Raw genomic sequence first — 26,722 nt, 5'->3', positions numbered from 1 at the left:
ACTCACGTTCTAAAATATGCAAACCAATTTTGTCAAAGATATGGAAAACTCATTAAATTCAGTCATTAAAAACAAAACAAACCAGAGAAGCCTACAATATACTTATTATGTACTCTGAGAATTGAAAGGTGGAAAAAAAAGTCTCTTCATGTATTTTACATTTCACTAGGAGACAGAGAGGCAAACATAAATATTTAATGGCAAGCAGTGATAAAAACAAAATCCAGTAAGGGAAAAGAGAGTGATGGGCAGAGGAGCTGATCACTATAATTGAGAAACTGATCAGGGAAGGCCACGTATCTGTACGTGGGCAGAGGTCTCTGGGCAGAGACCTGAGAAAAATAAAGGATCACGCCAGGCAAATATCTAGAAGAGTATTTCAGGCAGAAAAAGCATGAACTTTTGTCCATGGTAGTTGTCTAAACAGGCACTAACTTGAAAATACAGTAATTTGGTACAAACAAAAATTCTAAATGTGCATACTCTTCAACTAAGCTACAGTTATTCCACTTTTAGGAATGGATGCTAGAAAAATCCACATAGTAATGCTCATACAAAATAAGCTCAGGGGCACCTGGGTGGCTTAGTCATTTAAGTGTCTGACTCTTGACTTTGGCTCAGGTCATGATCTCATGGTTCATGAGATCAAGACTTGTCCCTGCTTGGGATTTTCTCTCTCCGACCCTCCCCTGCTTATACTCTCTCTCTCAAAATAAACATTAAAAAAAAAAAAAAAAAAAAAAAGCCCAAGGACGCTCACTCTAACAGTTCAATAGAAACAAAAACTAAAAAACAACCAAAATACCTATGAACAAGAATCTGGATAAATTTGGGTACATCAAGACAATGGAAAAAGCCATGCTGCTTTTAAAAGGAATGAGACTGTGTATTAAAAAAAAAAAGTGTGTGTGTATACACACACACATACACATATATATGGCAAGTTGCAGAATAGCATGCATCATATAACCCCGTTTTTGGAAGAGAAAAAGATTTATAATGCAGCCTTACTATACACACATATAAATACACCCACCATCCTTCCCAACAAGCCCATATATCATATGTACAGTGACTTTCCCCTCTACAAATTACCTCTTCTGGCAGAGCAGAATGGGGTTTGTCAGAAGTTGCAAGTAGTAAAACTGGAGCAAATGAAGGAATATTCTGTAACAATGTAATAAATGTGGCTTTCAGTGTTGGTCCAACTATTTCCCACCACAAGTGGATATGAGGAACATATACTATACTTGGTGCTGTTCTCTTAGCTTCACGAATCATCTAGTAGAGAGGGAAAAAAATTATATTCAGTTAAAGAGTTAGTATGTTAGTAATACTCGCTTTTTATTGGTCTGGAACAATGTTTAACTTCCCAGAATTATTATATAAAACCCTCAAGATTTTAAAATGCTTTCCCGTTTCGGTCTTATTTTTTTTTTTTTTTTTTTTTTTAATTTTTTTTTTTAACGTTTATTTATTTTTTTGGGACAGAGAGAGACAGAGCATGAACGGGGGAGGGGCAGAGAGAGAGGGAGACACAGAATCGGAAACAGGCTCCAGGCTCCGAGCCATCAGCCCAGAGCCCGACGCAGGGCTCGAACTCACGGACCGCGAGATCGTGACCTGGCTGAAGTCGGACGCTTAACCGACTGCGCCACCCAGGCGCCCCTTCGGTCTTATTTTTAAATGTTTTGTAAAAGTCTTGTAAAGTTCTAGTAAGAGGCAAAAGATTTATGCGATATGAAGAGAAATCAGAGTATTAAAAGTCTTATTTTTAGGAAAACATAACTGCTTTAAGCAATTAGGAAGAAAACAGCTTAATACATCTGGAAGACTTCTGTTAAATGCAAAAATAGAAAACTTAAATTTGAAAAATTTTAATATAAAGATAGCAAAAACAGAAGCGGCAGAATATCTGAGTGCCTACCATGCAGCAGTCACTGTTTTAAATACTCTACCCACTTAATCCTCACAGCAGCCATACAAGGTAAATACTATTATTATCTCCATTTTGCAAATGGGGGAAACAAAGCAGAGATCTAATAACTTTCCTAGGTCACACAGATATTAAATGGTAGAAATGTGATTTAAACCCATACTCTTTAATGACTAAGCAATTACATATAGTTCTATTTCATAAACCTGGAGGTAGAAATCAGAAAGAGAAAAAAAAAGTTCAAAACGGATAAGCAATTCTAGACTGTGTCTCTGGAAGACTGCTTCTCTTACAGCTTACTTGTCTGGGCAATAATGAATTACCTGGGCACACGTTTCTTCAGGAGATGTAGCGCTGACTCCAAAAAGAACAGGAATGTCTAAGGTATATACTGCAAATTTTTCCAAAGCGTGGATGACAGCTGGTGCCAAATGAGAACCCTGCCCAAATCCTGGCTCTCCCACTATCAATATTCTTGGTCGAAAAGACATAGGTTGATAACATGCATTTCTGAAAGAAATTAGCTGTATTTTAGAAAAAGCAAAAGTTAAAATTTTCCTCCTAAATTACCAACTTTTAACTTTCTTAAGGCAAAATTTTTGACTATATGGCTGGCCAATCTATAACAGTATAGTTCAAGTGGTCTTTGGAAAATATCAACCTCCACAGATTTTAGTACTACTTTATACAGTGTAATTTCTATTATGGTGACAACTGTAATACCAAAAAATTTTTGATATTTTAACTTAAAAAAAGATCAGTTAGCATTCTTATATTTTCAACCACCATCTTTTAGTTTTTAGGAATTTACACACAAGAAATTATATATATTCATTTGCAAGGGAAATATACCTATTCAAATGAAGAAAATTAAAATTTTCTTTTGCCTTATTAAAGGATTTTTGAGAAAGCCCATTTTCATATACGGATGGAACATCATCATCACTGTATGCCAAGTCACTTTCTAGCAGAGGACAAGAAATATCTACAAAACAAAAAAATTGTACATTAGTAACTTTTCTGGATTGCAAAAAGCAAACGTTTATGTAATGCATTAGTTAGCAAATCAATGTCCATGAAATGTACAACAAAATTTAAGAATCAAAAACATTTGTGTAGATATGAATAACAAATATAAATGTACTTCAAATTCAAACAGAATTAAGGGCAATCTTTGAAGTAAGTTTCCTTCAAACATCCAGGCAAGGCAGGACTAAATTCCTTTCAAGAGGCTGTTTTCTAAAAAAAAAAAAAAAAAAAAAAAAAAACACAAACAAACAAACAAAAAAAGCCACACAAAAAAACCAACCATAAAACATTTCTGGGATGTATAAAACATTTAGTTTTCCTGATTATTAAATGGCCGATCAAGTATCATACCTGAGTCTAAAGCTTTATTTGTTCTGATTTCTGCATGTGGAAATACTCTCTGCAGGGCTTCTAAGATCTGGTGAACAGTACTTTGTAGGAGTGGTTTCACAACAGTGGATAATGCCTGCCCAGGTGATGTCACAGCTCTTTGGGCAGCTGGTATCATCTTTTGCATGGCTACCTCAAAATCCTTAGCTGAGATGTTAATTGAAGAGAGATCCAACTGTAGTTTCTCACTAGTGGTATAAATTTGTGGGTAGCGTCGACGCAGAGCACATAAAGCGGCCTCAGAGCATATTGACTTAATATCTGCACCACAGTATCCTATCCAAGGCAACCAAAAAAATGTTTTAAAGTAAATCATCACCCTATGAGCATGACTATGGTTAAAAGAAAATTAAAACTCAACATAGAATATAGTAAAATATTCAGAGTAAGGATAAAATCTCTCATCCACTCAGTAAACTTGTAACGGTTAATAACCATCAACAAATCAATCAACTTTTGCAAGTGAAATGTACAAACACTAAATGGAGCACAGCGGTCAAGAACAAGAGTTTTAAAATGACAGACTAAGTTCAAACTCCAGTTTTTCATTTACTGCACATATGATCTTTGGAGAATCATTTATGCTCTTTCAGCCATTTCTACATCTGTAAATTGGGGATAATGCTACCTGCAAGACTGATGTGAGAATTTCTCGAAATAACATATATAAAATGCTTAACAGAATGACTAGAAAATGTAAACAGCAAAAGATAGCTATTATTATTATTGTCTAACATTGCTCTCAAATTCCCCAATAGCCAATTCATCAAATATCTCTATTTAATATCCAGGATTTTTAAAGAAAGCATGCTACAAATAAGAGACCAGAAACAAACAAAATCTGTATTGCTTTAAACATAACCTTGCCCAAGACTACAACTTAATTTCTGAAATGCATGCATTTTATCTTTTAATGCCTAAAGCAATGTTTACCAACACAGTTTTCTGCTAGTTCTTCTAGAAATATGTCCAGTGGTTTAGGATTCCAATCTCTTGTATGAATCTTAAGAATTTCTTTTCGAGCCTGTAAATAAGAACAATTTTAATTTTTTTATAATAAAGCGCTATTCAGATTTGAATAATTTCAATTTAAAACAGTTTTATCTAAAAATCATAAAGAAATCAATACCTACTATAACAAAAAACAGTAAAAGTAAAAAGAAAAAGATGCACTTGTAAGCATTTAAAGAATTTATGTTAAAGAAGATTCGTACTTCTTAAGTTGCTTAAGTTACAGGCATCATAAATGTGAATGAGAAAAATTAATAATGATGGAACTATTGTTCATTCTGGTCTATATTAAGAATTGTTTAAGGGGCGCCTGGGTGGCGCAGTCGGTTAAGCGTCCGACTTCAGCCAGGTCACGATCTCGTGGTCCGTGAGTTCGAGCCCCGCATTGGGCTCTGGGCTGATGGCTCAGAGCCTGGAGCCTGTTTCTGATTCTGTGTCTCCCTCTCTCTCTGCCCCTCCCCCGTTCGTGCTCTGTCTCTCTCTGTCCTAAAAATAAATAAACGTTGAAAAAAAAAAAAAAAAGAATTGTTTAATAGTACTGACAGCACTACTCATGTTTTCCTCCTTGGTTCTCAAGAGATTAAGTGGCTTTAAAACAACTAGGTAGGATTGTATGGTAGTGTCCATGCAAAAGTCAAGGCTAATAAATTGACTAAGGATTAACTGTTCATTATTAGGCTACATGCTCTGAAGCAAAATAAAGTCATATGGTAACATTCAAAGGCTATGCTCAAATTGAGAAAAATGTAAAAGTACATTTAGGGGGGCATTATTTTAATTAGAAAAAAAAATTTAAAAAATCCATATTCTTTTCTTTAAATAAAATAAAACCTCCCTAAGAATACATACATTACCTCTTTGGATGTTAATCACATTTGACTTTGCTTCAGAACATACAAAACTCAAACTTCAAATTTTCACTGTGCCAAGATTTCCTATGATAAGAGCAACATAGTCTGTCAAATTCTGAATAATGTTAAATTCCTACATCTTTGTCAGGTAGGCTGAAAAGGAATTCTCTGTCAAAGCGACCAGGCCTTCGCAAAGCAGGATCGATAGAATCCAGTCTGTTGGTAGCACCAATGACCACAATTTCTCCTCTGCTGTCCAATCCATCCATAAGAGCTAGCAAGGTGGAAACAATGGAACTAAATGTAAAAATAAACGACAAGAGATTAAACATATGATGCTGAATATATTATTCCTTCTTGTGCTAAGACCTAATACATTAAACATGTGAACACATATTCTCAGAGCATGCCATTACTTCCCACAGATTTAAAAACCTTGTAAAATAACATACTAAATGGCATGTAGAGGTTAAAATCAATGAAAAACATAAATGGTTTTTAGAATGCCACTAATGGAAGACATTTCATAAAGCGTAACTTCACATAGGAACTTAAGAGTTCCTCAAAAAGGATACTTCAAAAAAAAAATACTAGATAAACTGTATCTAAAAAGTGGTCCATTGTATATACATTATCAACAAAGAATGCCCAAATAAAATAGAATATACATAAAGCATTGAAAGAAAAAGAACTTTAATTACATTTTAATTATGGAGAGAGAATAGTAAAACAATCTCCACATCTTCATCACCCCTTTTTAATAATTATTGATGTCCTTTCAGGGCGCCTGGGTGGCTCAGTTGGTTAAGCGTCCAAGTTTGGCTCAGGTCATGATCTAACGGCTTGTGGGTTTGAGCCCGGCATCAGGCTCTGTACTGACAGCTCAGAGCCTGGGGCCTGCTTCGGATTCTGCATCTCCCTCTCTCTCTGCCCCTCCCCTGCTCACACTTTTTCTCTCTCAAAAATAAATAAGAATTAAAAAAAAGTTATCAGTGTCGCTTTTTTATGACTTCACCCAATTGTGTTTTTCTCCATCCAACAGATTTTAAAGAAAACCCCAAAAACTTTCCACAGATCATTTAATCCATAAATATTTCATATTAAATACTTCACGTATTTATTTCTAAGATAAGGACTTTTAAAAACTCCCACAGTACCAGGACACCAATGGAAATGACAATAATTCCTTAATATCACCTAATATTTAATTTTCCTAATTGTTTCAAAATATCTTTTCTACATTTGATGTTTTTAAGCCAAGATCCACACACCCTGGGGTCAAATGTCCCTCAATTCCTTAACAGTCCCCATTGAACCTTCTTTTTTTGCCTTCATGCCTTTTATTTGTTGGAAGAAACTGGGTCTTTGCCTTGTAAAATTTCCTTCCCACATTCTGGATTAGGCTAACTTGTTTCCTGATAGGGTCATTAACTTGTCCTATATCGTTCATATTTCCTACAAACTGGCAGTTAGATCTAGAAGCTTAATAGATGCAGGTTAAACTACTTAGGATAGCATGTATGATAGGAGTATTCCACGTACTTCCTATTGTATACTCAGCAGGTACATAATACCAGTTTCTCATTTAACATCAGGGGATTGGGTTTACATGAGAGGTTATCAGCTTACTACATTCATCCTAAACTTCGCCATCAACCTTGTTACTTTACTGTTTTTGTAGCCACTTACAATTATTGCTTAGATCAAGGTTTCTCAATCTTGGCACAAATGGCATTTGGGTCAGGTAATTATCTGTTGTACAGAGCTGTCCTTGGCACTGTAGAATGTTTAACAACATCTGTAGTTTTCACCCACTAGATGCCAGTGATACATCACTCACCTCCTCCAATTTGTCACAATCAAAAATGTCTCCAGACATTTGTCCCATGGGGGGCAAAATCTACTCTCAGTTGAAAACCACATGGCTAGATCTACTATGTCATAAGGGGTTGCAAAATGGTGATTTTCTATTCCAATAATTTCTTCTGTATTTATTACCTATGATTTCCCTATAAAGAACAATGTTACTTCATCAATTACTCTCAATCATGGCATGAATCATAGTTACAGGACAGGAAAAAGAAATGCCTGATTCGTTTTGTTTATCAATTTTCAGAGTAATGAGTCACTGTTTTAGCACCCTTTGGAGAGACCAATTTTTATTTTTTAAAAAAAGATCATTAAAAACTGACAGTTTTTATGTATTTGATGCTTTTCACTCTATTATAAGCATTATTATTTTTTAAAAAAATTTCTTTTGATGTTTTTATTTATTTTTAAGACAGAGCATGAGCAGGGGAGGGGCAGAGAGAGAGGGAGACACAGAATCCAAAGCAGGCTCCAGGCTCTGAGCGGTCAGTACAAAGCCTGACGTGGGGCTCGAACTCACAGACTGTGAGATCATGACCTGAGCCGAAGTCAGACACTTAACCGACTGAGCCACCCAGGCGCCCCTATAGTCATTATTATTTTTGATGCTCGAATTATCCCATCTTGGCCAATTGAAACTTTCAAAACTGACTATGTCATTCTGTTATGACCCTAGTAGTTTTCAATAGCTTCTTTGCTTCCAGGCATTACAAGATATTCCAGGCATCTCTCCTCTAAGTGCTAGTACCACATTTTGGGTGCCAGGGGTGTGAACTGCTACTGGGTTGTAGTAACTCCTAGGCATTTTTAAGTGTCCAGAGCTAGAAACTATCTTTTCTTAAAAAAATTCATCCTGAGAGGCACCTGGGCGGCTCAGTCAGTTAAGTGTCTGACTTTGGCTCAGAACATGATCTCGTGGTTCATGAGTTCAAGCTGACAGTGCAGAGCCTGCTTGGGATGCTCTCTCTTTCCCCCTCTCTCTGCCCCCTCCCACTCTTACTCACGCTCAAAATAAATAAAGTTAAAAGTAAAAAAAAAAAAAAATCAACCATCATGAATTCATATTGATACTCCCAATTCAAAGTAAATATTTTAGGGTTTTAATTTATTTTATATTTATATCCTTTCTTAAGCTAAAAATCATATTTTCTACGGCATTCACATACTTCCTTGTATTCTCTTTCAATATTATTACTAACAGATAAAAATTACAGTTTAATAATGTTCAACGTGCTAACTTTTAAAAATGCTTAATCTAACAAAAATGTTTATGCTCAGATATTTTAAGTCTTTGGTTAAAAAATTGCACATTAAGTTTCTCATATCAATATATAAGCCACCCAGTTTCCCAACACCATTTACTGAAGAGACTGTCTATATTATTGTGTACAATATCCCCACTGCATATTCCTGCTTTTATCAGAGATTAATTGATCATATATAAGTGTGGGTTTATTTATGGGCTCTCTATCCTATTCTATTGACCTATTTTTGTGCCAGTGCTATACTGTTCTGATTACCATAGTTTTGTAGCATATCCTGAAATCTGGGATTGTGATACCTCCACCTTTGCTCTTCCTCAGGATTGCTTTGGCAATCTTTGAAACTGGACCATTTTCTTACACAATTCACAAAAACAAACTCAAAATGGATTAAAGACCTACATGTGAGACCAGAAACCATAAAACTTCTTAAAGAAAACATAGGGAATAATCTCTTGGACACTGGCCTTATTAGCAACAGTTTTCTAGATGTGTCTTCTTAGACAAAGGAAACAAAAGCAAAGTTAAACTATTGGGACTGTATCAAAATAAAAACCTTTTGCAAAGCAAAGGAAGGTATCAACAAAACAAAAAGGCAACCTACTGAATGGGAGAAGACCTCTACAAATGATGTATCCAGTAAGGCATTAATATCCAAAATATATAAAGAACTTACACAACTCAAAACCAAAAAAAAAAAAAAAAAAAAAAAAAAGAAAAAAAAACCCAAATAATCTAAAAAATGGGCAGAGCACATTCTTTGAAAGAGCAAACACTTTTCTAAAGAAGACATACAGATAGCTGAAAGACATGTGAAAAGATATTCAACTAGCCATCAGGGAAATGAAAATCAAAACCACAATAAGGTATCATCTTGTATCTGTCAAAATGGTAACATCAAAAGACAAGAAATAACAAGTGTTGGTAAAGATGTGGAGAAAAGAAGACCCTCATGCACTGTTGCTGGGAATGTAAATTGTTACAGCCACTATAGAAAATAGGATGGTGGTTCTTCAATAAGTTAAAAATAAAAATACCATATAATCCACTACTGTTTATTACCCCCCCCCAAAACAAAAACGCTACCTGGAAAAGATACATGTACTTCTATGTTTATTGCAGCATTATTTACAATAGCCAAGATATGAAAGCAATCTAACTGTCCATCAATAGATGATAGATGGGTAAAGACGATGTGCTATATATGTATACAATGGAATATCAGCCATAAAAAAGAATGGGATCTTGTCATCTGAGGCAACCTAGAGGATGTTACACTAAATGAAATAAGTCATTCAAAGACAAATAACAAATTATTTCAGTTATATGTGGAATCTAAAAACAAAACAAATAAACACCACAGAAACAGAACCATAAATATAGAACAAACTGGTAATTGCCAGAGGAAGGGAGATTGGGGGTGTGGGCAGAATGGGTGAAGATTAAGAGGTACAAACTTACAGTTACAAAGTAAGTCATGAGAATGAAAAGTGTAGCACTGGGAATATAGTGAATATTGTAATAATGCTGTATGGTGACAGATGACAACTACACTTACCTTGTATGAGCATAGCTTAATATATAGAATTGCTGAATCATTATGTTTTACACCTTAAACTAGTAACACTGTAGGTCAACTATCCTTCAATTAAATACATGTATGTACTTGAGAAGGCATGTGCTTCCCAAATTATGATTTTTGTTGCTAAAATTTCTAATTCCTTTTAGAACTATTCCAAAACATAGTACTCAATTATTTGGTTGCAAAGTAATGGTAGTATTGTTAAATATGTTTGATCCTACCAATACAATGAATACAATATAGCTGCTGATGAAATTTGTCATATATAAAAAGTCTGTATGATTAGTGTAAGTTATTGCAGACACAACTATTTTTACCATAGCACTTAACATTTTGATTTACTAAGAGCAACAAATGAAATTGTATACAGTATCAAGTCAAAGACCACCAGACTACAGTAAATATTGTTAGCTGTTAAGAAAATAAAAACCTACTTCTCACATAATTATGTCTTATTCCTCTTCATATTATTTATAATAAAAAACAATACTGGCATATATGAAGACATGTAAACATTTGCTTTAGAGTATCCAAAATTAATTAAGCAATTTACAGATAATACTTGAGACAATTTGAAAAGAGGGTTCTGAAAAACTGAAGATGAACTAGGATTAAAATTTAGATTCAAGTTGAGGCAGTGTCACTAAGGACAAGTGCCCCCACCTTGGCAGTCAGTTTATCATAGAGGAGATGCAATTCTCTCGTTCTGAAAATTAAGAAGTTGGACTAATAACTGAATCTCAAACTAGTAGTCATGCACTAAGACATATTTTGTTTGGCCAAAGCAGTATCTTAAAAAGATCTGAATTAGTTGGCAACATTTAAAAGATATTTAACACAAAAATTTGAATATAACATTTAAGAAAGTGCAAATTTATTTTTCAAGTCTGAGTCAACTTCTGCACTTCAATAATAGGTTTGGGCTAAAAACAACTGGCTATGCTCTTATGATTAGATGCTCAGCCACACTCCAAACCATAGTCCCACTCTTACTACTGGCTTGCCTCACTCATTTCATTTGCCTTACACCTCACTAGCCAGTGGACATTTAAGTTTGTATCATGAATTAAACCTGTAACCAAGATTTTAATACTGTGCTTGTGAATACCTTGCCATACAGAACAGGTTCATTTTTCTTTTTGTACTATATATTGGGGTTCTATCAAGAAGAGGAAACTGCTGGTTTGTGAAGTATCTTTCACCATTTTAATATTCTATCCCTTATGCAGTATCAGTACAGCTCAGAATACAGGAAGAAAGACAGAAGTGCTATTAAACAAATTTTACCTGTGAATCTGATCTTGCCTGCTGGATCGTACAGGAGCCAGACCATCAATTTCATCAAAAAAAATAATGGATGGGCGCATCTGATAAGCCTAGAAAGCAGGTCCAGTGTTTGCATGTTAATATGAAAAACTTCAAATATATAGACTTAATATGAACCATTTTAATCTGTTTTCATTCTAACTTGCTTAGGAGAATTAATTTCTAATTTGTAAATCTAAACATAAATCTGAGAACTATATTTTAAGAACTTACATATCCAAAAATATAATGCAAACAATTTAATTTTTTTGCATTCTCCATTGGAATTATTCAAAATACATACTCCACTGGTCATATACCTTGGGTTACATATAGCTATAGTTATTGGGACACACAAAATATATATTTAAAATCAACTGCTAAAACAAGACAAAGAACAGAAGACAATGACATAGCCTTCCTCCATGTCAGGATGGGAAAACACTTAGCAAGATGCCATATTTTTTTTTAAAGTCTATTTCAGTTAAATTAAAGAAACTCAGTGTGTTCTATAAAGAGATTTAAAAGCATCTGCAGCAATATGCCTTAGTAGATCAGAATGTATTATCTTACAATGTGCTGTCAATACAATCTGGGATATGAAATTGAAAGCTACTCTAGGGCAGAACTAATCTTCAACTCACATACTGAGACATAACTCACTACTGTTAAGTATGAGACTACCAGCCTCTTTCTGGATATGAGACATAAGACTCCAAAGAACTTAGATCTTATTATTCCTTTCTCTTCTTCCTATAAAACTGTCTATCATAAGTCAGTATTATCTTAATAAAGAATATTTGGTCTAACTTTTCTGAAAAGTGATTAAATGCCACACCTATCTAATCCTTACATACTTACACCCGCATTGATTACAGATCTATATAGCGAAATTTTAATATCATACCTGATCAAATAGCAATCGTAGCTGTCTTTCAGACTCTCCGACCCATTTACTCAGACAATCAGCACCTTTCCTCATGAAGAATGCTACCCTTTTATCCCCTTGACTGCACTCATTGGCAAGTGCTCTAGCAACCATAGTTTTTCCAGTTCCAGGTGGGCCATAAAACAAACAACCTCTATAGAAGAATAAATGTTATTTTAGTACTACATTAAAAAGTAGACTCTTTAAACTAAATTAGAAACCAATTTCATGAATACAAATTAGTGAATAAAGTAAGATAACTATTGTTTCAATCCACAAAGCACAACTTAAAACCTGAAAATTAATACTGATACTACAAAATTAATACTGAAACTAAATAAAACCCTTTATTTGAAACATTTTCTTTTTAAAAATTTTATTTATTTATTTATTTTAAGAGAGCACGTGCACGTGTGTGAGCAGGGGAGGAGCAAAGGGACAGAATCCCAAACCAGCTCCATGCTCAGCACAGAGCCCCACATGGGGCTCAATTATGACCCAAGCTAATATCAAGAGTCAGTACTTAACTGAGCCATCCAGGTGCCCCAAAATAAATTTTCTTTTAGTCATTCATCATGCCCATCATATTACTTTACCTTGCACAGAAGTCAAGCTTAAAAAGACTTGATAGTTTACTTTTGTGACATATCAAGGGAAAGAATACATTTCGTCTACAACCTTTGGTCTCAGCGTCAGTAACACAACACCAAAAGTTGTGCAAGAAAACACGTTGGGAATGAACAGAAGAGAAAGTAAAGTAAAAAAGAGAGAGCATTAAGAAATAATTGTGGTGTTTAGGTGGTAGAGATTAGGACAATGTAAATAATTTGACATCATTCTTGGTGACATCACTGTCATGGGGTAATCTATAATTTTTCATTTATTTCTAAAGTTATTCATTGCTCTTAGAATAGAATTCTTAAAAAAAATGGGCTATATCCATAACTCTTTTTTCAACATTTATTTTTAGTATTTATTTTTGAGAGAAAGAGACAGAGTGTAGTGGGGGAGGGGCAGAAAGAGAGGGAGACAAAGAATCTGAAGCAGGCTCCAGGCTCTGAGCTGTCAGCACAGAGCCTGATATGGGGCCCAAACTTGTGAACTGTGAGATCATGATCTGAGCTGAAGTTGGACACTTAAATGACCCACCCAGGCACCCCTATACTCATAATTCTTGTTAGAAATGTAAAAAGTATACAGAAATAGAACATGTCATGGATTAAGTGCTACCAAAGTAACATGACATAATCAATTTCAGATCACCATATAACTGCTCTTGAAAAGAAACACTAAGGATAAAAGCCATATATGAACGACCCAACGCTAATATCATCCTCAATGGGGAAAAACTGACAGCTTTACCCCTAAGGTCAGGAACAAGACAGGGATGTCCACTTTCGCCACTGTTATTCAACATAGTATTGGAAGTCTTAGCCTCTGCACTCAGACAACACAGAGAAATAAAAGGCATCCAAATCAGCCAGGAGGAGGTCAAACTTTCACTCTTTGCAGATGACATGATACTCTATAGGGAAAAACCAAAAGATTTCACAAAAAAACTTCTAGAATTGATTCATGAATTCAGCAAAGGTGCAGGATATAAAATCAACGCACAGAAATCGGTTGCATTCCTAATACACCAACAATGAAGCGACAGAAAGAGAAATCAAGGAATCGATCCCATTTGCAGTTACACCAAAACCCATAAAATACCTAGAAATAAATTTAACCAAAGAGGTGAAAAATCTATACACTGAAAACTACAGAAAGCTTATGAAAGACATTGAAGACACAAAAAAATGAAAAAAGATTTCCATACTCCTGGATAGGAAGAACAAATATTGTTAAAATGTCGATACTACCCAAAGCAATCTACATATTCAATGCAATCCCTATCAAAATAACACCAGCATTCTTCACAGAGCTAGAACAAATAATCCTAAAATTTGTATGGAATCAGAAAAGACCCCGAATAGCCAAAGGAATCTTAAAAAAGAAAACCAAAGCAGGAGGCATCACAATTACAGACTTCAAGCTATACTACAAAGCTGTAATCATCAAGACAGTATGGTACTGGCACAAGAACAGACACTCAGATCAATGGAACAGAAAGAGAACCCAGAAACGGACCCACAAACATAAGGCCAACTAATCTTTGATAAAGCAGGAAAGAATATCCAATGGAATAAAGACAGACTCTTTAGCAAATGGTGCTGGGAAAACTGGACAGCGACATGCAGAAGAATGAACCTGGACCACTTTCTTATACCACACACAAAAATAAACTCAAAATGGATGAAAGACCTCAATGTAAGACAAGAAGCCATCAAAATCCTCGCGGAGAAAGCAGGCAAAAATCTCTTCGATCTTGACCGCAGCAACTTCTTATCGAACGTCTCCAGAGGCAAGGGACACAAAAGCAAAAATGAACTACTGGGACCTCATCAAAATAAAAAGCTTCTGCACAGCAAAGGAAACAATCAGCAAAACTAAAAGGCAACCGACAAAATGAGAGAAGATATTTGCAAATGACATATCAAATAAAGGGTTAGTATCCAAAATCTATAGAGAACTGATCAACTCGACAGCCAAAAAACAAAGATTCCAGTGAAGAAATGGGCAAAAGACATGAATAGACACTTCTCCAAAGAAGACATCCAGATGGCCAACCGACACATGAAAAAATGCTCACCATCACTCATCATCAGGGAAATACAAATCAAAACCACAATGAGATACCACCTTACACCTGTCAGAATGGCTAACATTAGCAACTCAGACAACATATGCTGGCGAGGATGCGGAGAAAGAGAATCTCTTTTGCATTGTTGGTGGCAATGCAAGCTGGTGCAGCCACTCTGGAAAACAAGATGGAGGTTCCTCAAAAAATTAAAAATAGAACTACCCTACAACCCAGCAATTGCACTAGTAGGTATTTATCCAAGGGATATAGGTGTGCTGTTTCGAAGGACACATGCACCCCCATGATTATAGCAGCACTATCAACAATAGCCAAAGTATGGAAAGAGACCAAATGCCCATCGATGGATGAATGGATAAAGAAGACGTAGTATATATATATAATGGAGTATTACTTGGCAATCAAAAAGAATGAAATCTTGCCATTTGCAACTATGTGGATGGAATTGGAGGGTATTATGCTAAGAGAAATTAGTCAGAGAAAGACAAAAATCATAGGACTTCACTCACATGAGGACCTTAAGAAACAAAACAGATGAACATAAGGTAAGGGAAAAATAATATAAAAACAGGGAGGGGGACAAAACAGAAGAGACTCATAAATATGGAGAACAAACTGAGGGTTATGGGAGGGGTTGTGGGAGGGGGGATGGGCTAAATGGGTAAAGGGCACTAAGGAATCTACTCCTGAAATCATCGTTGCACTATATGCTAATTTGGATGTAAGTTAAAAAAAATAAAAAACAAAACAAGTTAAAAAAAAATACATAAATTAAAAAAAGAAAGAAAAGAAACATTAAGATTCCAGAAAAGCAGGGGGCGCCTGGGTGGCTCAGTCGGTTAAGCGTCCGACTTCGGCTCAGGTCACGATCTCGCGGTATTGGGAGTTTGAGCCCCGCGTCAGGCTCTGTGCTGACTGCTCAGAGCCTGGAGCCTGTTTCAGATTCTGTGTCTCCCTCCCTCTCTGAACCTCCCCCGTTCATGCTCTGTCTCTCTCTGTCTCAAAAAAAATAAATAAACGTTAAAAAAAAAAATTAAAAAAAAAAAAAAAAGATTCCAGAAAAGCAGAAATGGTGGGAAAAATTTCACGTGATGGATGAAATCTATTAGAAGTTAAGAATAAAATATAAAAGAGGGGTGCCTGGGTGGCTCAGTTGGTTCAGCATCTATTGACATTGGCTCAGGTTGTGAACTTGCGGTCGTTGGATCAAATCTCCCACTGGGCTTCGAGCTGAGCGTGGAGCCTGCTTGAGATTCTCTCTCCCTCTCTACCCCTTGTGAGCATGTGCACACATACACTCTGTCTCAAAAATAAACAGTAAAAAAGAATAAAATATAAAAAATAGTAAGAAATTGACATGATCAAATGCAGAGAGAAAAAAAACAAAGCAACTGTTTAAACACCAAACAAATGGAATAAATAAATGAAAATTTCAACATACAAAAACGAAGGCAGGAAAAGAATTTAAGAATGTGTGTACTGAGCTAACAATGTTATTTGTGAGGCTGTATCTTAAGAGGTAATTGAGGATTCATACAAAGAGGAAGCAATGAGATATTCATATTAACATTTGTGACAATAATAAAAAAAAATCTACATAGTCAGCAATAGCAGAATTGATTTAAAAAATGATACATCCACATTATGGTATATTATTCAGCTATTAAAACAGAAAGAGAACCACATGAAAACAGCAGGTTAATACAATTATAAATTTATTATAAGGGGAAATGTTTGTTGTAAGGAAGGAGAAATGAGAAAACATCGGGAGAGTTTTTTTTTTTCAAATTTACTAAATTACTTTTTTTTTACAGTAATGCAGTATTTTATTCCATTAATAACTAAAATTTGAGAGCATTTATAATATTAATGGAACTTAATCTAAGAGAAGTTTGACTTACTTTTTTTTTTAAAGTTTATTTATTTTGAGAGACAGAGAAAGAGAATGGAAGGGGCAGAGAGACAGGGAGAGAGAGAGAAAATCCCAAGCAGACTCTGTGATGTCAGCACATGATGTGGGATCTGAACCCCCGAAGTGAGGGATCATGACCTATGGACTTACTTTTTAAGGTTTATTTATTTATTTTGAGAGGGAGGGAGAGCAGGGGAGGAGCAGAAAGAGAGGGAGAGAGAGAATCCCAGGCAGGCTCCATGCTGCCAGCACAAAGCCTGATGTGGGGCTCAAACACATGAAACTGTGAGATTATGACCTAAGCTGAAATCAAGAGTCAGATGCTCAACAAGTTGAGCAACCCAGGCGCCCCTTGACTTACTTTTTTTTACATTTCAATATCAGGTATCAGTAAAAGGAAAAATATGGTCAAAATTACTATGTCAAAAACTTACAATAAATGCTTGATGTTAGTCTAAATACAATTCCGTTTTTGGCATAAAGTTCTTTGGCTGCAAGGAAAACATTTGGTTTACTTCTCTAATAGGAATATCCGCATTTAATGCTGGGATAGCTTCTTCTTGGTATTTGTTCTGCTGCTGATTTTTAGCACAGTTATTTATAATTGTATGAATGGAGTGGAGAGAGGTACTCATGATATCATGAGGTACTCTAAATAAGAGTATATAACTATAGTAATGAGGAGGCAGACAGGCAATGCGACTGCCCTGTATTTTTGAGGCCAACAGTTAAACCTAAGGAGTTTACTCGACATTCAGGAATAAAAGCCCACACAAAATATAGTATGAAGCCAAATTGGGAGATTAAGAAAAGAAAAAAGCCATAAATCACTCTCTGTGGCAATGGCAATGATGAATTTTCCACCATTCTCACTGTGACTTCAGACAATCTTGGGTCCCTGAAATGACCACTCAGGCCCCTCCTGACAGCTTGGCCACCTCAATGGTGAGTCCTCTGTCCAAGCACCAACAAGGAAGCTGCAGAAGGGGTTAAAGAGGGAAAACTGAGGAACAAGCTAAGTCACAATGGCACCCCTCTTCCCACTTACTAAATTACTCTAGGTGCTTCCAATGCTTCTTCTAGAAAGCAAATGCTATTATTTAATATCAGTATCTTTCTAGTTAAAAAAATTGTTTTTAATTCACCAATGTGTAACTGTGATCGATGTACGCTACATAACTTTTATAATGGAAAAGCAACAAAGCTTACCAATCTAAAAAAGTGTACTTAAATTAACATTTCCATACAGGTGATTCAGGAAAAGTTGCACAAGGAAAAAGGAATCAAGGACTAGGGTTTATAAAAGGGTGGGGGAATGTGGGTAAACAGGTGATGGGCATTAAGAAGGGCATTTTTTGAGATGAACACTGGGTGTCTTATGTAAGAGACGAATCACTGGCTTCTACTCCTGAAGCCAAGACTACACTGTATGTTCACTAACTTTAAATTTTAAAAAATGGGTTAATAAGTGAGATATAAACACTAGAAAGAAAAGGACCAAAATTGGGGCCCTGGGTGCCTCAGTCCGTTAAGCATCTGACTCTTGATTTTGGCTCAGGTCATGATATCATGGTTCATGAGATCAAGCCCCAAGTTGGGCTCCACACTAACAGCGTGTTGCCTGTTTGGGATTCACGGTCTCCCTCTCTCTCTGCCCCTCCCTCACGTGCTCCCTCAAAACAAATAAACTAGGGGCACCTGGGTGGCGCAGTCGGTTAAGCGTCCGACTTCAGCCAGGTCACGATCTCGCGGTCTGTGAGTTTGAGCCCCGCGTCGGGCTCTGGGCTGATAGCTCAGAGCCTGGAACCTGTTTCCGATTCTGTGTCTCCCTCTCTCTCTGCACCTCCCCCGTTCATGCTCTGTCTCTCTCTGTCCCAAAAATAAATAAACGTTGGAAAAAAAAAAATTTTTTTTTAAAATAAAAAAAAAAAAACAAATAAACTAAAAACAAACAAACAAAAAATCATTGAGACCACCCTGATCCCTTTTACTACTCCACACAGGCAACTTGCTTGGATAGTTTACTTTCTGGTATTGCACAAGATGAGATGCTGCAGAAATTAAGTTAAAAACTCCATACTGAAGAGAAGACTACTAAGCTTTGCTCAGGCCTACTGCTAAAATTCTGGCAGCCAAGCTCATAAGCTTCCAAGAGAAAACTGGAGGATTTGTCTCTGGGGGGAAAAAGGGCCCGACTAGATACTGACTTTGAGGACTTCTGGTAAAAGAATCAGCATCAATCAGCATCCATTGGGGTGCCTGGATGGCTCTGCGGGTTAAGCCTCCAACTTCAACTTAGGTCATGATATCATGGCTCATGGGTTCCAGCTGTGCTGACAGCTCAAAGCCTGGAGCCTGCTTTTGTCTCCCTCTCCCCCCGCTCACACTCGGTCTCTCTCAAAAATAAATAAAAAGTTAAAAAAAAAAATCACCATCCACCAATCACCCTAAGGTGAGGCCTACAAATTAACAAGCCCTACTAGTAAGCTTTTAAAAATAAATTAAATATTAGCAGAAAGCCAAGGATCACTAGACACAGAAAGCCCCTAAGATCAAGAGGGCTGAAAACAAGAAAGAAAAAGAAAAGTACATTAATCTAGAAAGTCCAACAATCAACTGACATGAATTGAGGGAAAAGGAAAAATGGAGCAGAAAATTATTGAAGAAGTGATACAAAAAAACCTTCCCACAAACCAGACATTTTTCCAGACCATAAAGGTATATAATAGCACAATGAAAGCAGGAGGGGAAAAAGATGCATCAGCAGAGTGTGGTTACATGACCATCCTCAAAAAGAAAATAAAAATAACTTCTTGTGCACTCTTTTTTCTTAAGATATTCCCAGATTGCACTCCATCAAAACACAGCTGTAAAAAAAAGGTCGTAGGGCACCTGGTTGGCTCAGTTGGTGGAGCATGAAACTCTTGACCTTGAGTTTGTGGTTTTGAGCCCCATGTTGGGTATGTAAATTAAAAATAATTTTTTAAAAATCTTAAAAATAATACTAATACTAAAAAGGGGTCTTAGTTGAATCCAGGAAGCAAGGAATCCAGCACTAAAAGATACATAAAGGAAATCTCATTGATGGTGATAAGAAATCCCAAAGTTTAGTTGTGCTACAAGACTAAGAATAACCCGTATGGATGGAAGCAACAGAACAAAAGCTCCAACAAGATGTGTCTAGAAAAATGAGGAGTCAATAAATTATTTGGTATGTTTAACTATACTGAAGAGTTTTCTCCCTAGCAAACTCTGTGGATGAACTGATAAGCACATATAAAATTATTTTAAAAACTCTATAAAGGGAAAAAAAAAAAAAAACCCCTCACCCACAGGCAAAGAGTATTAACGCTGAGGGGAAAGAGCAGAGTTGTAAAAAAGAGAATAGTCATGATATACTATATATGGCTCAGCTGTAAAAAAAACATTTACATTTACATAATCATAAAGCACACACTGAAAATTGATTCAACACTTATATTTGTGCATAAAGAAGCTACTGGGAGCATATGAGGACAGGAAAAAAATGTGTATATATGGAGAGTGGGGAAGGCAAAAGAACCAAATAGTCACTATTCATGTTAGAAGCCTACAGAATGCTAAAACAGAAAAAAACAAAAATTACAGTATAAGCATATTATTTAAATCTATATAGGTAAATACCTAATAGCTAAAGGAGTTGAAAACAGTTGGCTCTGGAAAGTGGGAATTGAACTGGAGGAGGAAGAGTAGAGGGAGGACTACTCCCACTACCATTTTTTCCTTTGTAAGACTTACAGTACTTATGTGACTTAAAATTATGTACGGGGCGCCTGGGTGGCTCAGTCGGTTAAGTATCCGACTCTTGATCTGGGTTCTGGTCATGATCTCATGGTTCATGAGATTGGGCTCTATGCGACCAGCACGGATCCTGCTTGGGATTCTCTCTCTCTCCATCCCTCCCCCGATTGCGCGCTCTCTCTTAAACAAAACTTTAAAAAGTATTAAAAGTATGTACATATGTTACTTTGATACAGACCTGAAACAAAATTGTAAAAGTGAAAGAAAAAACTAAAAAGTATAGGAGAAATTTCAGTAAATATATGAAAAGCATTGGAAATTGTTTTTCTTTTCGTGAGGATCAATTTTGAAACCATTTTTCAAGTTAAATATTAGAAAAGTAAAAATATTCGAAGTACCCAGAAAAGCACACTAAATTACTGTAGACCTAAAAAATTTCAATGGAGAAATGTTATCTTTCTGGACAACAGTAGCACAGCCCACATTTTGGCTAAAATAAAATTATTAAATTACCTTGGAGGTTGAATTTTGAATTTTTCAAAGACTTCTGGATAAAGTAATGGAAACACCACCATCTCTTTTAGAGCTGCAATATGATTAGACAGGCCACCAATGCTATCAAATCGTACCTGATAATGGAAGGGAAACATGGACATTCTCAGATTTGGAATCAAAATTAAAATATCACTCCATTTCTATACTAGGCTCAACCTATACACAGCCAACTGAGTAACAGCATTTTAGCTGTAGCCTGAAAAAGTCTGTAAAGTTTCGGATTTAAAGAAAAATTGGTTAAACTTTAAAACTAAATTAAAACAGTATTTAAGTTCAAGCATACAAGATCGTACTCACTGAAGAATCTAGTTGCATTGGATCAACATCTGCAAGACTTGCTCCAATCTTCATTCTATCTTTATAAATTCCTTTTAATTCATCTTTCCGAAAATTTAGTGGGAGGCACCTATTTTTAAAAAATTAAAAAGAAACACCCATTAGGGTGTTGGGTAGCTCGGTTGAGCATTCAACTTTTTTTTTGTTTATTTTTGAGAGAAAGAGAGAGAGACAGAGGGTGAACAGGGGAGGGACAGAGAGAGAGAGAGAGGGAGGGAGACACAGAAACCAAAACAGGCTCCAGGCTGATGTGGGGCTTGAACCCATGAACTGTAAGATCATGACCTAAGCTGAAGTCTGGCGCTTAACCGACTGAGCCACCCAGGCACCCCAAGCATCCAACTCTTGATTTTGGCTCAGGTCATGACCTCAAGGTTGTGGGATCAAGCCCACTTTGGGCTCCATTCTGGGTATGGAGCCCACTTAAGATTCTATCTCCCTCTACCACTCATGCTCTCTTTCTCTCTTAAAAAAAAAAAAAAAAAAAAAAAGACAAATAAATAAAAATAAAATAAAAATAAAACACCTATCAGTTCACTTTCTCCCCCAAATTCTATGTCAGAATATGGACATTTTTCCTAAAAATTTAAAAACAAGTTGGGGTACTTGGGTGGCACAGTCAGCTAAGCATCTGACTCTTGGTTTCAGCTCAGGTCATGAACTTGTGGTTTGTGAGTTTCAGCCCCCACATCAGGCTCCATGTTGGCAACGTGGGGCCTGCTTGGGATTCTCTCTCCCTCTCTCTGCCTCTTCCCTGTTTGTTTTCTCTCTCTCTCTCAAAATAAATCAATGAACATTATAAAAAATAATTTAAAAAATTTAAAAAGTTAAATTTCAATCAGCAACTGTGAAATTATGTATTTCAACTTCATTTTCTTTATAGGTTGAGAACTTTAATGTTAGAAATATTTATACCTGAAGTTTTATTATCAGAGATATACAGTCAAACGAAGTGCCAGTGTTCAAGATGCCGCAGCATCATAAAGTAATTCATGGTTAGCAATTCAGACTGTATCAATATACTTTATAATGATTGTGCTTAACATATACAGAGTATTTACCACTTGTCAGGCTGTTTTAGGTGCTTTATATGTAATAGTCCATGAAATCCTCAAAACAGTCATTTATTGAGTAGCTATTATTTCTCCTATTTTAAAAGAAAACTGATGGGGTGCCTGGGTGGCTCTGACTCTTGGTTTTGGCTCAGGGCATCATCTTGCAGTTCATGAGTTTGAGCCCCGCATGCTGACAGCATGGAGCCTGCTTGGGATTCTCTCTTTGCCCCTCCTCTGCTTATGCTCTCTCTCTCTCAAAATGAATAAATAAACCTTAAAAAAAAACCTGAGGCACAAAAAGATTAACTGAAATGCACAAAGTCACAACTGGTTAAGTGTCAGTTCCTGGACTCAAACCAAAGCAGTGTCTCCAGACCTGCAATAACTCTGCTACAGTACCTCTCAGCAAAATATTCATAGTCCACCAAGCACCTTGGATCCACATCAACCATCTCAAGCAAGAATGAATCACTACTTTCCTAACTACTTTCAAAAACAGTTATAGTAGATTATAAAAAATACACCTAGAAGTACCTGCTTGTTTTATAGATGGAGAGTGGAAACTGCTTATGTTAGAGGTTACGACACGTTGGAATGCCTAAGAAAAGAAATACAACTAAACACAAGTAAAAGCACACCAAACTCACCCCAAGTGACAAATCTTGGTAACTCCAGACTCCACAAGGAATTTATACTGTGAAATCTAAGATGAACACGTTTTCAATTGTGGCTTTTTAAAAGGTATTTCTCAAATAACTCATTTATTTATTTATTTATTTATTTATTTACATTTATTTTCGACAGAGCATGAGTGGGGGAGGGGCAGAGAGAGGGAGACAAAGAATGTGAAGGAGGCTCCAGGCTCTGAGCTGTCAGTACAGAGCCCGGTACAGGGCTTGAACCCACAAACCGTGAGATCATGACATGAGCTGAAGTTGGGCGCTAAGTTATAATTCTTAATAGAAATATAACTGCATGATATAGAAACTACAGGATTAGATGTACATTTCTATGAATGAAGGCAAAGAAACATCAGTCTAAGTAATACAGGTTTTCGATGATCTAAGTCACTGCTGCCAACAGAAATGAAATGTAAGTCAAAGGTGTAATTTAAAATTTTCTATTAGATACACTAAACAAAGAAAAAGTAATAATATATTTCACTTACCCCAACATATCTAAAACATACCATCTCAATATGCAAAATAAATACTTAAAAAACTGAGATACTTTACATTCTTTCTTATACTAAGTCTTTGAAATCCAAGAATGTGGTGTTTTTTTGTTTTTTTGTTTTTTTTTAACAAAATTTTACAATATTTCTCAATTCAGATTAGGTACATTTCAAGTGCTTAACAGCCATATGTAACTAGTGGCTACCATACTAGGGCAGAGCCAATGTGGTAAAAGAATAGAGCTTAGGATACAAAGAATGGTTGGTTTGCACGTCCCTTCAATTATTATGTTTCTAATTGCTTCACCATGCAGTTTTTACTCTATGAGAATATTACTTTATTAGGATACAAACCCTGCATTTTTTCACTCCCCTGACCACATCTGTAAAATGGGTATGATCCTTGCTATAAACTTATATATGAACTTACACGAACTTATATTACAAAAAGTTATGAAATAAGTAAACCCATTTTCCTAAAGAGCTCTATAAGGATGTATTATTATAATTATTATAAACAGAAAAAAATGTATTTGAAGTGAAAAAATTTCAAGTTTCCTCAAGTCCATGTTTGTCAAGCACCATTTGAGCTATACAATGGCTGTAAAAGAAAATGTTCTAATGTATTTTAAGTTTCAAATATAGATGTTTCAAACAAGATGGCATTCTAATTTATACATTAACTTTTTGTATAAATTTTTACATGTTTATTTATTGGGGGTGGGGGCAGAGAGAGAGGGAGAGAGAGCATCCCAAGCAGGCTCTGTGCTGTCAGTGTCGACCTGACGTGGGGCTCAATCCCATGAACTGTGAGATCATGACCTGAGCCGAAATCAAGAGCCGGATGCTTAACTGACTGAGCCACCCAGGTATCCCAAAATTTTAAATTTGGTCAAGCTGTATCTGCTCCCAAATTATTCAGCCTTCTCACCACTTAAAAAAAAATAGCTTATAGTATTAAAAAGCATCAGTAGAAGACATACCTGTTGATAGCTCTATTGCGGCTCCTTTTTCTCCGTCTCTCAAAGTGCTGTTCATCTTCAGAAGAGGAAGATGAAGTAGAGTCACTACTGTGGATTGCATGCCTTCGCCTAAAGTAAAGAGGAAAACTGAAATCATGACGAAGGAGGGCAGGAAAAACAGAGGCATAAGATGCAAACATCAGAATTACCTAAGGATCCAAAAAGATTTATCAAAAAATTAATATATTTGCTGAAGCAATGAAGTAGGCTTTGATGGTTCAATCTTTTGGAGGGAATAAAATACAGGGATAACTGAGAGGAAGGGAAAGAGATAGGTGGCTGTGATAGAGCTGACAATCAAATGTTCGTTATGATAGAATATGGTCCAAGCAGAATGACTTCTTAGTCTTGATGTAAATCAGTTATCCTCAAAGAGAAAGGTGGGAAAAAGAGGATATTAAACTCTTTGGGACTATAACTTCAGAAAGCATTTTCAATATTATACCATATATAGTTTCACATTTGTAATATTATACTATACATAATTTCACCTTTTGAAATGTCAATCTTAAAAGGAGAACAGGAGAATTTTTATGCAAACCAAAAAGGATCAAGAAGAGTTTAAAAAATACTAGGAATACAGTGAGAAGTAAGATGACCTTTTATCTACAGTATCATCACCTGTAAATTTACAACTATCATTTACTGCTGTGTCAATTGGATGTATTACTTAACCCATATAAGCCTTAATTTTCTCACAAAAAGGAGGTAAGGATATAATCAAATTCTTAGGCTGGTTGGTAGTACTAAATAAGACACCAAGTGCTACAAATACTGAAAAAAAAATTCAATCACTTCTACCTTTGCATTTGTTGCAAAACACCCATAGGAAAAACAAAGAATCTAGCTGGGAAAACCTTTAATCATTGGCTCAGGGTCTAGAGCTTTTCCTGAGTCAGAGTGCAATCACAGTAAGTAGATATTTCCAAAAATATTAAAGGTTCACAGTCTATTATTTCCATAACATAGGTGCAGAATCTTATACTCTGAGAATAAGTTTTTCCACTATTCACTTACCAGGATCTGAAATGTCATAAAGATGGGGGGGAGGAGAAAATGGGTGATGGGCATTGAGGAGGGCACTTGTTGGGATGAGCACTGGGTGTTGTATGTAAGCCAATTTGACAATAAATTATATTCATTAAAAAAAATGAAATGTTGTAAAGGAAATTCAGTCTCTATTTGTCCCACTTACTATGATTATTCATATGTTCTGCTATTACACATTTGACTAGGCAGTGCTGGCCCAGACACTCCTAGAGATGTTAATGTTATACATTACCTTTGTAATTCCACCTTCACCCCAGTCTGAATTATGAAACACAAATGGCCCCACAGGTTTTGGATAAGGGGTTTCTCACAGATATTTAAATGAGAAAATAATCCTCCAATGTCCACCTCCCCAAACATGCCCAAGACTATTCTTATGATTGGCCTGAAACTAAAACTATCTAGTACAAGTGTGCAATTTTATATGAAAGACTAATTTATTTAATATTACCATTAATATTACAAAATAACTCTAACCTGGAGGCACATAATTCACATAACAGTAAGTGAATTCCGTATGTATTCACATAATGAAGACTAACTTCACAATAAAAAGGACTAACATTTATTAAATGCTTCTTGTACCAGATAGTAGATATATTATCCCACTGAATCTTAAGTAAAGCTCTGGACAAGTACATATCAGCAGGCTCACTTTAGAGTTGCAGCCAATGTGACTGGCTCATAGTTTAAATAACTTGCTTAAAATATTAGAATTAGGCAACGATGGTGTCAGAACTCAAACCTTTGTCTATTCAAAAAACCCACTTTCTATATACACTGGTAATTTCCAGTTGTTTATTTCACAAACCAAAAGAATTATAAGCAAACAACAAAACCTGTGGACTGAAATAAATTTTCCAATGTTTGATCTGAAAAGGAATTAAAAGAAAAATTTTTTAATGTTTATTTTTGAGACAGAGTGTGAGCAGGAGTGGGGGATGGCGGGGGTGGCGCAGAGAGAGACGGAAACA

At 35.9% G+C, this 26,722-nt stretch overlaps 1 protein-coding gene and 1 pseudogene across 3 annotated transcripts in view; both read right to left on the bottom strand.

The window, feature by feature from the left end:
• The window catches only part of ATAD2 (ATPase family AAA domain containing 2), a 69,140-nt gene that overhangs the window by 17,901 nt on the left and 24,517 nt on the right, over window positions 1-26,722 (bottom strand). For all 3 annotated transcript variants that reach the window (XM_025922493.2, XM_086695640.1, XM_086695641.1), the window contains exons 9-19: window positions 24,660-24,767; window positions 21,409-21,517; window positions 21,070-21,185; window positions 12,143-12,317; window positions 11,218-11,306; window positions 5,355-5,514; window positions 4,289-4,379; window positions 3,317-3,631; window positions 2,789-2,921; window positions 2,260-2,446; window positions 1,096-1,281 (exon numbers count right to left, since the gene is read on the bottom strand). In XM_025922493.2, coding sequence (XP_025778278.1) covers window positions 1,096-1,281; window positions 2,260-2,446; window positions 2,789-2,921; window positions 3,317-3,631; window positions 4,289-4,379; window positions 5,355-5,514; window positions 11,218-11,306; window positions 12,143-12,317; window positions 21,070-21,185; window positions 21,409-21,517; window positions 24,660-24,767 — 1,669 coding nt within the window. The remainder of the gene's footprint in view (window positions 1-1,095; window positions 1,282-2,259; window positions 2,447-2,788; window positions 2,922-3,316; window positions 3,632-4,288; window positions 4,380-5,354; window positions 5,515-11,217; window positions 11,307-12,142; window positions 12,318-21,069; window positions 21,186-21,408; window positions 21,518-24,659; window positions 24,768-26,722) is intronic.
• LOC147571857 (phosphatidylinositol N-acetylglucosaminyltransferase subunit P pseudogene) lies at window positions 15,896-18,450 on the bottom strand (annotated as a pseudogene).

This window comes from Puma concolor, chromosome F2 (assembly GCF_028749965.1).
Source record: "Puma concolor isolate L17-30 chromosome F2, mPumCon1.1.hap2, whole genome shotgun sequence".
In the NCBI taxonomy this organism is placed as follows: Eukaryota; Metazoa; Chordata; class Mammalia; order Carnivora; family Felidae; genus Puma; species Puma concolor.
The sequence above is the reverse complement of the archived record's forward strand: the minus strand, read 5'-3'. Positions and strand labels throughout refer to the sequence as shown.